Genomic DNA, 13,657 nt, shown 5'->3' on the forward strand with positions numbered 1-13,657 from the left:
GCTCTGCGAGAGGTGGGTTGGTTTTAGGCTCTGCGAGAGGTGGGTTGGTTTTAGGCTCTGCGAGAGGTGGGTTGGTTTTAGGCCTATTGCAATATTATTGATCTTGTTATAGACACATGAAGTCTAGCTTTTGAGAAGAGCTTTAATTTCCGTTGTGTAGGCAGTGTCTTGTCACAAGGGAAGATGGTTGGTAAGGCTGCCAGCTTAAAGATCTGCCCCAAATATGTGATTATTGCCTAAATTTTATATTAAAAGAGGAAAGCAACTACAACAGCAAAATCCAAGTGTATTCAATGTGTTTCTGATCAAGTAACTTCCTCTTTACTTAGACTCCTGGTACAGCTAGGTTTGCACAGATAAAATAGCTCCCAGACACAGAAACGCARGTCTCGGTTGAAGGCATTAAGCAAATTTCTGATGTAACTTCTGCTTTTGATCTCAGGTCCTTTCAGTTATCTTGATGATGTCCCATTTAAGATAGGAGACAAATTCAAAACCCCTGCTAAAGTTGGATTACCCATTGGTTTCTGCCTTCCTGATTCTCCTCAGCTTATCAGAGATACTCAGGTAAGTGTTTTTGTTGTTTTATGTGCTATAGTACCAGGTGTTATGCCAGAGAAAAGTTCGAGTACCAATGCAATGGCACACTTGCAGAATCTCATTTGAGAGATTATGTCTTACTATATTATGTTTATTATAAAGACATAATATCATGTCTTTATGACGGTATTTTATAGAATCCCTTTCTGAAGGGGTGAAAAGTTTCCAGTTCTTGAGCTCTGTGCAATGGGACTTTTTGTCCAGCCATATAACAAACCTGATACAGCATATTAGGTTGCTTCCAAGAATATGGATCTGTTTCCCTAARCTTCTGGTAAAGTAAAATCAATTGCTTAGGCATAATTATTGAAATATAATATCTGACCTGTGTTTTTCATTCGGGTCTACGATGGTCCTTGGTCAGTCCTCACTGACAGTATTTTTTACATCAGCTGTGACTGTTTGTAACCTGTTCTGCTTGTTCTGCCCTGCAGCTTGTCCACTGAAGAGCTGAGTCCCAGAAATTCCCTAAACTGTCATTATTTTTTCACTATAGACATTTATTCATTGCATGATTTTCATATCTCCATGTAGTTAAGCTGGTACAGAAGTGGTAAAGGGATCCTTACCACTTCTTCTATGTCCTTTAGGTACTTCCAGCAATCATGGTTTGTCTCTCTTTCCTTGCCAAGCTAACAGGGCTCAAATACAGCATGCCCAGTGGGACCACAGTGCCTTGCATGATGGTGTGACTATGTAGGCTGTGCCTCCCACTATGTGGTGGACTTTATTTACAGCGGTAGTAACAGAAAAGAAAACCAGTGCAGGGAAGCAAAACTGACCCAAGCTCTATTTATACACACACATGCTCCTCTGGTAGCTGTTGAGGTATCCAGGGATGTGTCATGAGTAGTGTCCCACTGTCGTGTTTCCAAATGGTCTCACTGAGGAAGTGCGTGGTGTTTCTTGGTCTCGGAGCCAGCCAAGAGGAACTGTGTCATATACAGCTGGGCTAGCAGATCTGAGGGGTCTACCTGGAACCTGTTACAGCCTGTGACTTGTCAGGACACGCGATGAGTCCCCCAAAAGCCTCTCCTGAGCTCAGCAAATTTGCTGGCCAGTTGTTCTTTAGAGCTGGGAATTTTGATTCCCTATCAGCCTTGTGGCAAGAACACTCCTGCTTTGAATACGTGGCGTTATCCTGGTAAGGAAGTTGCACTTGAACTTCTTGTGAGTCACAGGTAGGTTACGCCCTGAATGTAGCTTGCAGGCTGTGTTCTCCAAACTGTTCTCCAAGCTGTGGTTTTTAAAGGGCACTAAGACTGTATGTTCTTCATAAGTTGTTAAAACTTTAAATAGATAGAGTTTATTCGGGATTTTGTCCTCTTTCAAACAGACCACTGTCAACTGGCCAGCAAACTGATAGCAGGCAACTAATATAAATGTCTTTCTGTGCTAATCTGACCCTTAAGAAGCTGATGTTAAAATGAGGAAAGCTTGTGAGATGCCATCCTGCTAATAATAGTGGCAAAATCAGTTATGAGAGGTAGTTATCATATTAATGATTACYCTTGGTGCAGGAATGCTGATAGCCCTTCAGCCATTGGGTGTAAAACACGCATGGGAAGTCCCTTACAGCTCTTGGCAGGGGAATTTAGTAATTCCTGGGTTTTCTGGAAGCAATTTTTTTTCTGGTATAGTCCTGAATGACATGTGGAATCTGTGACAGGGGATAGTTTGGTGCCAGAGWTCTGGGTAAGACTGTCCCTCTAGTAATGCACTTGATTTCCACTTACTGCATCTGTTGTCTGTGGGAGTGGATGTTATGAAGCTGTTTTTGTGACAATCAGTAGCTCTAGAGCAAAACTAGATACAGGAAGGAAGGTAGTAAAACTTGGCACGCTGCTCTGAGCCATAGCTAGGCTTGCTTGCTGGAGACAAAATGAAGTAGTTCAGTGTGTGCTGGATCTGGCAGTCTGCAGGTTAAAAGACATACTGTGGCGGGGAGGAAAAATGCCTTCTCAGATTAATAACTGGTAATTCATATAGCTGTTATTACTTATGTATGTTGCTTTTTAAAAGAGTAGCTGTGATCCTTACAGTTTATTTCTTTTCCTCTTGTCAGTATGACTTCTCACTGGAAAAGAAAACATTTGATTGGGCTGAAAATATCAGAAAAATTCAAGCTGTCGAGAGAGAAGTTGAAGCAAAGGTAAAAGAAGCGAGAGCGAAGCCGAAGGCTGCTTCGGAGGACAGCAATAACCGGGGGTTCTCAGAAGGGCCCTGTCCCAAGGCCATGCCACCCCCTATTAACCCCATCCTCGCTGGGCTGCTGCACAATAATATTCTTACTCCCACGCCAGCCGACAGCAGCGCCGTGAAGCAGAAGATTCTTAGTCCGCCTCGTCCAAAAGCAGATTTCAACCCAGCCGATTTTGAATGTGAAGAAGACCCGTTTGACAAACTGGAATTAAAAACTATTGATGAGAAGGAGGAACTAAAAAACATTCTTGAAATTCACGTTGGTACTACGGGACCRATTGTTGCTCAGCTGTTAGATAGTAGTTTACCCAAAGGAGGGCCTGAATCTGTGCTAGAAGATCAAGAAGTTCTGGCGTCCATAGAAAGGGCCACGTTGGACTTCAAGCCCCTTCACAAACCCAATGGCTTTATCACTTTACCACAGTTGGGAAACTGTGAAAAGATGTCCTTGTCTTCCAAAGTGTCCCTGTCCCCTATCACTTCAGTGAGCAATATCAAATCCCTATCCTTTCCTAAACTTGACTCTGATGAGAGTGATCAAAAATCATCAAAGCTCACGAGCACTTTCCACAGCACTACCTGTCTCCGCAATGGCACTTTCCTGAGCTCTTTGCAGACCTGTGCTCAGAGTAAAGCTAGCGAACTGAACGGACACCACGTGGTTGGTCTTTCTGCTCCCAGTGGCATGGAGACATCAGCGTTATCCTCCTCATCCAGGCTGCCTTCTCTGGCTGTGTCAACAGTTTGTACAGAAGAAGAATCATCATCTCAAAGCACAGCGACATCGGTAAAACATTCATTTCCTTACGTTTGCCTTGGCTGGAGGGATGTATGGAGGCAAATTTGCTTCTAAAATGTGGCTTCATTTTTAGTTTTATTAATGAGTGATGTGAAGACAAAACAGTGAAGGTGCAGCAGTGTCTCCACTTGACTGTAAACTGATCAGTCCAATAAGTCTTTGTGCTGAAAACTGTGAGCCTCGGACTATTCCTTTGCAGTATTTTTTCAGCCCCCCCCCCCCCCCCCCCAAATCCAGGTATTTTTTAGTTCCCTCACCTGCCACTTTGGGCAAGCTCATGGCTGTGCACCTGTGTGCTGAGAGTGGTCAGACTCCTTTGCACAGTGTTATATTCTGTCTCGGGCAACTGAGATAAAAATATTCTAAACTATTTCTAGGTTTTAGGTTTAAGTGMGGAAATTATTGTGCAAAATAGCTGCTCTTGAGCATGTTTCTGGGTTTGCTTAGTTGCTGGAAATGAGAATTGCAGCCTTTGCACGGACTAGAAGCAATAACAGATAAAGAGCTGTCACACTTGTGCTGCTTTCAGCTAAGAAAATAGTGCTAGCAGTTGATCCRCAGTAAAAGAATTGTCCTTTTTCTTACTGTAGATCCTTTAAAGAAAATACCCTTTAAACGTGGAAGAATAATGCTGGTCTGAAGCTGCTAGTAGCCCTCTGCCTGGTGAGGGAGTGTGAAAGGGTTGTGGATGCCAAAAACGCTCCTGATAATCACCTAAAATCACTGAATAATTGGTTTCCCTCTTGCCCTGACCCAGGAGTGTAGCACTGCGTGTCCTTGAGCTTGTAGCACCTTTGGMCATTGCTTTGGGGACACTTTAGCTTCACAGTGGCTGGTGCTGCTTTGTGGGTGAGAGTCTGCGTAGGGGGAAACGTGCAGCTTGGTCATTAAACCAAGCGTTTGATGTAGTGAACTTGTAGCAGAAGTAACGGCAGATTGAGCAACTGCTCACTGCTAAAAACAAGTTTGAGGAATTACTCTATCACCACATATAGCTCAGAGACAAAACCTCCAAGTWTCCCACGTCTCTGGGGATGAATATACGATGTTGTCTAAGATTGTATAAAACCAAATCGTTGGACTTCAAGATGGTCAAACTCTCAAATCAGCCATTTAAACCTCTGCTAGATTAAACCTTGCTAAAGAGTAAACTTGTATTTTCTAGGATGCTCTAAGGGAAGATGCAAAACACTGAAACTAAAATARCTTGGAGTAAATACTAAGAAAACCACCTGATTGAGAGGACTTACTAGGTGAAGTCAATACTTACTGGAACTGTTTTTGCTTGGAGTAGCCCAACCAGATGAGTATGAGGATGGAGCTAGTTCTGCTTCTCTCTGTTTAATTTCCAGTGCTGTAGGATGTACTTACTCCATTATTTCCACCAGATACGCATTATTTCCTGTCCTGGCGGCTGGAAAATGACAGCCAAGTTGCTGTATTTACATTTATGGAAATTTCACGAAACAAAAATCCTCAGAGTTTCAAAAATGACGGAGAAGGGTTTCGGAGGGGTCCTTGTGGCCTCCTTGAGCAGAAGGGTCATGTGTCATTTTTGTGCAAAGTTACTCAGAATAAGCCTGGCCGTTTCCAGAAAGCCTCACGACAGTCACAGCCCTGAGTGTTCCAGAGTGATAGGCTTTTCTCCCCAGGGTCACCAGGAGTAGCTACTTGAGTTTGGAGTTGCTTCCTAATCTTATGTTTTTATCAGGGAATGGGGTGTAGGATTTCTTGGATACAAATAACAAACCTGGGAATTTTGGTGAGCCAGCTGTGTTCTGGGTTGTCCTCTCCGAGCTCTGGGTTCTGGAGCCCTGCTGAGGTCAACGTGATTTTTTTTTTCTCTCCTTTGAAGCTCGCAGCTCTGCTGCTGCCAAAGCTGGCAGAGAAGTGAGCGGTGGAAATAACCAGGTTAAAAACAAATTGTCCATGGATGTTGTGGAGCCTCCTTCTCTGGCGGTCTTCAAAACCTRCCTGGATGCCACCCTGTGCTCTGGGTGTCCCTGCTGGAACAGGGGTTTGGACTTGATGATCTCTAGAGGTCCCTTCCGATCTAAATCATTCTGCGATGCTGTGAATTTGCTGAATTTTTCTTCCTTTTTGGGTGTGTTTAATCTGTGGGTCTTGGGTCAGCTCATGGGGCCCCTGGCCRGTGTACAGGGTCCTTGAAGTCCCCAGCAAAGCCCAGGCTGAGAGGGCCGGTGTCCCCTGCCCCGAGGATGCTGTAGGGCGGGTTTGAGGCCGAGGGACTGGGGYTCCTGAGCGACCCACTGCCAACCAAACTCAGCTTCCAAAGCAGGTTGTGGGGAGGAATCTGGTTGTCCCTTCCTCCTCTGACACTGAATTGCAGCCCCAAGAGCCGAAAGCTGCTTCTGGCCCTGGAAGCAGAGAACAGAGCACCCTCTGTTCAGGCAGCCTGAGAAGCAGCTGGGTGCAGGGCCCTGCACGTTGACCGCAGTGCTGCTGGCTCCGGCGGAAGCCTGGGCGGGATGTGCACGACTGCCGGGAGCTCCCCGTCACCCCCAGGAGGGCTGGGGTGACCGGCCCCGGGGCGGCCAGGAGCTTCTCCCACCTCGCCTCCTGGAAGACACGTTCCTGCAGATGCAAATGGGCAGAAATGCAGGACAGGAGCTCTTCCCTCTTCCAGAGGAAAGAAACTTGCTCAACTCTTAGTAGAGCAACAACTCATTAAGATATATATACATTTATATATATAAAAACATTTTTGTGGTTTCTCTCTACCCCAAACCAACCAGACGAGTCCTTCTGCTTGAAAGCTTGTCTGCTTCTTTCAATCCACAGTGACTTAAACTATAAATATTTTATGTGTGTGCATGTGTGTRTTTGTGTATAGAGGGAGAGAGAGTGAGTGTGTAAACAGGCTGCTGTGTCAAATATTTTCTTGTAGATTTTCCTTCTGTTAAAATGCAGGGAGACTGGAAGTGGTCGGTCTGAGCCGTGCAGGCCGGGTTATGGCAAAGAGCTTTGATTCCAGTTTAGCTCTGCATGTTGCAAGCCCTGTGGGAATCCCTGCTGCTGTTCATGGGGAAGCTGGAGCAGGTGGCAAGCTTGGATGTGGGGAAGTGAGAATTTCTGGGAGATGTTCCTCKGGATGTGCTAACGTGCTTAGGAGCAGGCAGAGATGGGCACGAAGCCTCATGGGACTTAGCAGCAAATGCTAGTAGGAACTGAATGATGATTTGTGAATACCAAAGCCAGGAATTGCCTTCGCACAGGTTAGGCTGCCAATCCTGAGGGAGAATCTGGGCTTGGAAAGGAGCTTAGGGTTGAAAGAAGGTCACTCCCAACCCGGTGAAAGGTTTACTGTAGAGCTTCACGGTCAAAGAGGGGCCTTGTCCCCTGGGGATGTGCTGGGCATGGGCTGAAGTGCTCAGAGCATGTTGGTGTAGAAATCCCACGTTGTTCTTAGCCTGCTGCCTCGCCTGCCTATGGCCTGTGCAGGGCCCAACCCTGAGAGCAGAAAAGGGGAAATGGGGCTATTGGTTTCCCCTAYCTGTTCTCATCATCAAAGTCAAAAGAAGCTTCCAGTTAATGACTTGAGAATTGATCACTGTCACTTAGGCAGCACGCCACAAAGGAGCTGAGCAGGAGCTGGTGTGTTAGAGCTGAATCTGCAGCTTTCATAGGGACAGAATAAACATTCCCAGTTCCTGTGGGGAGGGGAGAACATTCTCCTGGGAGAATGTTCTCCGTTTGCAGAGTGCTGAGAGATGAAGTAATGACGGGCGTTCCTCAGGGATGGTATCCCTAGCTGTGCACGGCTGCTGCRTCCCCAAGGGGTGGGAGGTCGAGCAGGACACGAGTGTCCCTCCTGTGGCAGGCTTGGCTGCAGCTCTCCCTCCCTAGAGCCCTTCTCCCAGCTCTAACAAACGCTGCTCACGGGTGCGCTTTGCTCATCTTGTTACTCATGTCTTGCCCAACAGGTACACTCAGACTACAAGGAAACAGAAATCCCTGTGGTAAGTTCTCAAATACCAGTGTGCTTGCAATGTGTTGTGTCTCTAAAATGTCCCAAAGTGCTTTCCAAAGCAACGCTCTGTTCRGGCACCAGGAGTCACAGGGGTGACATGTAAGCTGGCTTTGGGGAAGGAAGCATCTCCATGCTGCCCTCTGAGCTGAGTTTCCTGTGTGAAACCTGTCAAACCCAAAGCTGTAACAGCTCCTGTTGTTGCAAACCCTGGGGATGGTGCTGAAGGATTCAGCCCCAGCGGTAGGAGGAGGAATTCTCGGAGGAACCTGGGCTGCCTGGGGTGATTTTGAGGGTGGAAAGAGAGTGGTGGGAATACCTTCCCAATAGACGAGTCTTCAGTTAACTCTTTACTAAAATGAGGCATGTTGCAGATGTGGAGYGCCCTCGTTCTGTGCCAGCTGGAAGCACATAGGGACGCTGGGATGTAGGTGACCGTCACCTGATCCTGTTTGTTCTTTCCTTTGCCCTCTAGGTAACGCACCAAAACTTTGCAGCGTCTCAAGTGCCCAATAACTCCAGCTGCACGAAGCGGCCCGGCGGCGCCAGCCCCGAGCTGCTGCAGGCCCTGTCTGCCAGCGAGAGGCAGTGCATAGAGACAGTCGTCAACATGGGCTACTCGCCGGAGAGCGTCCTCAAAGCCATGAAGAAGAAGGGGCAGAACATAGACCAGGTGAGAACGGGACAGGTGCTGGTTCTGACGGGACTGGAGCGAGGGTTTGGGCAGGGGGGAGCTCTCAGGCTCTGACGCTGGGCTGCAGCTCTTGGCTGTTGTGGTGGTCACCACGGGAGTTGTGTCCCCGAGAGCTCCATCCCCTCCCCAAAATCCTCTCTTGAGGTGCAGCTAACAGCAGGCATTCTTCAGGTGCTCGGGATGCCCTCATGTGAGGACATCCCCCAGCTCCACTTGAGCTTTAATTCCTGATGTGTTTCYGGGTTATGTTCTCTTACATATGTAGCTTTGCCTTTCTCTTGCCCATCTAACCCTTACCTATACCTCTGAAAGCTGAGAACGGATAAGAAATTTGTCAACCAYTTCTGTGAGAGGTGGGATTTGCAGCTAACTCAACAGTCTGAGTTGATCTTAAAAGGCTGCCGAATTCCCAACTGCATTAGCCCTTGGAGATAGCCAAGAGGGAACAGTTCAAAAGCTGTTTTACCTTCATTGTGGCACCTCCGGTGCCGTTTCAGAAGAAGTGGTGTCAAAGCACTATTTATCTGAAACTTCTGCCTTCTGCTCGGTGATAAGGAGCAGAAAGCTCAAGTTGGGCTTGGACTTGAGCGGAAAGAGAAGTTGGAGCTGGTAGGAGAGCTGAAAGAGCCCCCAAGGCCTGTTCAATCACTCTGAACAAGCTGTCATGTGAAGAATTTCTCAGCTCTGCTAGAAAACTTTGTTTTAGTGAAGCCTGGGSTAGTCTCATGCTTAGCTCTTCTGCATGCCCAGAGATGGTATGGACTGATGATATGAAAATGTCACTCTGCAAACGTAGACTCTTTTCCTTGTTCTCCGCAGGTTTTGGATTACCTGTTTGCACATGGACAGCTTTGTGAGAAGGGTTTTGATCCACTTCTTGTTGAAGCAGCTTTGGAAATGCATCAGTCTTCAGGAGAGAAGGTGAGGACTTTAGATGCTCAGCAACAGTGAAACTGCACCACGAAGGGGATTTCCAGCAGCACTTCCTCTAAGGCAGCTGAGGTGGCTTTGGCTTCACAGTAATGCTGCCTTTTCAGACAACATCCTTGTGCTGAAAAGGGGATATGTGTTRAAGTACTAGACACATTCTGCATAACTTTTTTTTCCTGTTACTCTCACTGGATTGCATTGGTATGCAATTGGTAGGGGGGTTGGACTCGATGACCTCTGAGGTCCCTTCCAACCTTGGGCATTCTGTGATTCTGTGTATAGGAACAGGGCCCCATAAAGAGCCTGTCTATCCTGACTGTCACATTTTGAGCCTCTACTCTTCGGTATAGTATAGAAATACTTAATTTCAGAAGCAGTAAATTGCTTTCAAAACCCTGTCTGCCCCAGCTGTGATTTCCCAGGACAGATGCACTGAAATGCTGCACAGCAAATCACGGAAGAAGGATGGAAGAAGTTGGAAGAAAAATGACTTTGGGGGYACTGGTTCACTCTGTGGCTGTTTGGCAGCACCAGAGGTGCAGAGGCAGGAACGGGACAGAGCAGTAAGGCTGCTTGTTCGAGTGTGTGTCAGCTTGTCATGTGCTGAGCTATAGTATTAAACCTTCAGAGTTGCAACCCAGCTCCCCCACACTCCCCCAAACCCACGTACCATTCTTGAGCTTACCCGGGCCTTGCTCCGTTTCCCTCTAGCAAATAACTGTCTGTCTCTCTCTTCCAGACCACGCAACTTCTCAAGCTAATGAGTCAGTTTAAAGAAATGGGCTTTGAACTAAATGACATTAAGGAGGTCTTATTATTACACGACAATGACCAACACGACGCTCTGGAAGATCTAGTGGCCCGTGCAGGAACCAGCTGAAACCGCGTCCGTGGGTCGTCGGCGCGCAGCGGAGCAGGAGCAGCCCCGTCACCTTCACGTCCAGCGTGACTTGCTCTCGCCAGGAAGGAGTCCAGCTTATCGCATCCACGGGAGAGGACTTGGCAAGCCTGCCTGTGTGCATTACTACAGCATTTCTCAACGGAGAGCCAACTTTCTTTCTGAAATTAAAATTTTAAAGTGCCCTTTCCTAAGTTTCCTTTTTCCAGCTTGGCCACGGAGAGTTTAGACTGCCCAACTACTGGAATTGTATATAGGCAGAGACAGGAGTGGTTCTTTTTCCCCTACTGTTGCACTGGAGTTGGACAGAAGAATATGAAGTTGGTTTTGAAACTAGGAGGCTTTGGTTCTTTAAAGCTGCTTTCATGGTGTCTGCTTGTACTGAATTATTACTTGACTGTCACAGTCCAGATTAACTGGCCACATTTGACCTTTAGTGCAATGGAGTTTTATTTTTTGGTTGGAAGCTAGTCTGTAACTTAGTAAAACACTGGTTCAGAAACTGTCGCTATGCATAAAGAGAGAAGCTGTTCCTCTTCCTGTGTTTTTTATTACTTTTGACCCACGCATCCAACACTTCTGCCAGACATAAGCATCCAATGCTGAGTGGTGTGTAAGTTCTCTTGGAACAGGTAAGCTGTGAACTCAATCTGCACCTGCAACTTGCGTTGGTTCTTGAACCCGAAGGCAAAGAGCTGGGGCTCCGTGTTCTTCGCCCCCAGGTTTGTAGGTTATTTAAGGAAATGCCCTGCCAGGAAGTCAGTTATCTTTTGTTTTAAATAATATTCAGTGTGAAGCAGGAAGTTTCTTTTAAGCACTTTCTTTTGAGGAAAAAAATATACTCACTGCATTAGTTCAATTCTCCCCACTGCTATAGAAATACGTAACATCTAGCACTAGAAATGAGGTTTGGGGTTGTTTTTGGTAGTACGAACTGTATTACATTGTACATTGTTCAAGTTCTGAATACATAAAATATCAGCAGTCTTGAGGAATCTTTAATTTGCTAAATATTTTGATTCTGCAGAAAAACAACTAATAAAACCCTCAACTGTCCTTCCCAGTGTCATGGGTCGCATCTCTGCTGCTCTGTGGCTCCGACCCCAGTGGGCCCAGGTGCTGCCTGCTCCCGTGGGCCCGTGAGCACCGCCAGCCCTGCAGACGTGTTTGTCCCTGGGGCCAGTTTTGGCCTTGAGCTGGAGCAAAGGCAAGTCTAAAGCCTCAGCCTCGCTTTAGAGCACGGAGCTGGCGCTGGGCTCTGCTCTCGCTGCCTCCACTTAGGTTTTTCAGGAAGGGGCAGCGCCTGGGGCTTTGGGTAAAGCCCAGTTTTCCTCCCTAGATGAGGAGTGTGTCAGCTCGAAAGCAAGGAGCTGGGCATCCTGCTAGCCAGAAAAGCTGGGAGGTGATCCCAGTGCTGTGGACTTGCTCCTGGGTCCAGTTTGTGTTACCTGATCCTCTGAGCTGATAGCTAAAYAAAAGCCCCTGCCAGCAGAATAAGCAAGAAATCTTTCCAGTGGAAAAGTAACTATTTAGGTCGATCAAACGTCTCGATAAAAGCATCTAGGTGGTTTTGTTCATTTAAAGTTTGTCAGAGTTGCCCTCGCAGAGGATTGCAGTGAAATACAGAGGAAAAGGGCGCTGTTGCAGGAGCTTGTTGTGGAGAGGAGGGCAGAGGTGTCGCTCTGAGCTGCGTGAAGCGCCAGCCTGGGCCGGGGCTCCTCGCGCTCCGGCAGCGGCGCCGGGCGGCCGCGGCCTCGCGTGCGCAGCGGGCACAGAGCTCGTGCACCCGTCCAGCGAGGGCTTTACCCACGTGGTTAGGGGCAGGTAGGAAACGTGGAACAAACCGAGCGGCCACAGTGTGGACGTCGGCTTTGGGCGGCCCGTGTCCCTTCAGGGCGCAGAGGCTGTTGTGAAGCTGCACTGGGGCCACAGGCTCTGCTGCCTGCGGGGCCCAGCGCACGAGAGCAGAGAGCCGCGGTCCTGGCGGTACGAGAGCTGCTGCTCCTGGAGGCACCCAGAGCATCAGCTCCCTTCAGGTACCTGCAAACGGGCGCGCGGCAGCGTTTTGATGTCGTCGGAGGCCCTTTTGCCTTCAGTGCAGCTGGGTGAAGGCTGGCGTGGGGACCCCGGCCCTCTCGAGGAGGCTCAGGAGGAGAGGGGCAGTGCCGGGAGCTGAGCGGGCTCTGCTCCGGAGGGCTCCCCGGGCAGCCCTGCGTGGAAGCTGCTGTTGAGGGCCGCCAGYGCTGCCCCTGCAGCCCCAAAAGCCGGGCCTGGCGCTGCGAGGTGCCCTGTGCCCCCAGCTGCCATTGAGGGTGGCACTTGTGCGTGATCGGGGGCAGCCGGAGCCACCGCTGAACCCRAGTGCAGCCTGGGCTCCGGGTTCCGCCTCGGCCAACGGGTTAAGCGGCTCCTTAAGCGGGTCCATCCAGCCCATGCAGAGCTGGTGGGCAGCATTTGAGACATGAGCTGAAGGAACCAGCCCGGTGCCAAGCGGGGGCTTGTGTGTATTTCCAACCCAAGTTACTCTTTTGCAATCAGATGCTTTTAGTTTTGATTGTGTTTAATTTAAAACAAACTTTACCAGAGTTCTGTAGCAAACTGAATTTTATTTTAAATAATGTGAAGTATTCAAATAAAATATCAAGCACCTGCCATGAGCATTACTAGTCTTTGTTGCAGTTGCATACAAAAGTTAGATATGTTACAGTTCTTAATTTACCTGATTGTACGTGGCCAGGCTCTGTCGAGCTGGTAAAAGACTCGTGTAACAGCAGCCRGTTTGTGGATGCTCCTCGGTGCTGGGAACAAGAACAACTCGTATCAGATGTCAGGGCCGCACTGCAGAGCTGCAAGGGGCTGCTCTTTAGAAACGGCCACCTTGGAAAAGAGACTGAAAACCCTTTGGGAAGCACATGGCCGAGCTGCTTTTTAAAGACGGTCCCCTCCTGTGGTGAAGGACAACTCCATCCCGTCTGCCAAGCTGCTCCCAGGTGCTTTAAGGATTTGAGTTGCTGCTTGGCTGTGTTGGCTGCTGGGGCCCTCGAGCTGCTGCAGATGTTGCTGAGGAGACCAGAGCTGGTAGCCCAGCTTTGCACTGGGATAACTCACAGAGCGTGTCTTGGGTTTGCATCTTTTAAGCTGACTGCTGGGTTTGCTTTGAGGCCTGGTTGCGAGGCACAGAGGCAGGAACCGTGTGGGCTGCAGCTGACAGGTCTCTATCAGGGTCACGTAACAGCAAGTGCAGCACCAGTGAGACCGGTTCAGGTATGAGGCTTGCTGAACAGCAACGTTGGCAGCTGCTGAAATGCAACTGCCCAAGTGGACTCTCTCTTTTGAGGTGAAAAAAAAAAAAAAGGCTTCTGCAGCGTCACAAAGTCACCGTGGACGAAGCCCCCTGTGGCAGCGCTCTGCTGAGGAGGTCACACGTCCTTTGCAGCAGGGTAAACGTGCGGCTCGCTGCCCTTGGCCTGGGTGCAAGACCCATGGGCTTATTAACAGCTGAACCTTTGGTGCAAAGTCCCTTGTCTGCAGCCTTCTGCTAAGCCA

At 48.5% G+C, this 13,657-nt stretch overlaps 1 protein-coding gene across 1 annotated transcript in view; it reads left to right on the forward strand.

The window, feature by feature from the left end:
- Nucleotides 1-11,760, forward strand: part of UBAP1 (ubiquitin associated protein 1) — a 22,712-nt gene extending 10,952 nt beyond the window's left edge. The window contains exons 3-8 of the mRNA XM_026040054.1: nt 443-567; nt 2,666-3,589; nt 7,546-7,581; nt 8,065-8,262; nt 9,103-9,204; nt 9,953-11,760. Coding sequence (XP_025895839.1) covers nt 443-567; nt 2,666-3,589; nt 7,546-7,581; nt 8,065-8,262; nt 9,103-9,204; nt 9,953-10,093 — 1,526 coding nt within the window. The 3' untranslated portion in view covers nt 10,094-11,760. The remainder of the gene's footprint in view (nt 1-442; nt 568-2,665; nt 3,590-7,545; nt 7,582-8,064; nt 8,263-9,102; nt 9,205-9,952) is intronic.
- The last annotated feature ends 1,897 nt before the right edge of the window (nt 11,761-13,657 follow it).

Source organism: Nothoprocta perdicaria, unplaced genomic scaffold, assembly GCF_003342845.1.
Source record: "Nothoprocta perdicaria isolate Ctin4 unplaced genomic scaffold, notPer1 scaffold_10, whole genome shotgun sequence".
Lineage (NCBI taxonomy): Eukaryota > Metazoa > Chordata > Aves > Tinamiformes > Tinamidae > Nothoprocta > Nothoprocta perdicaria.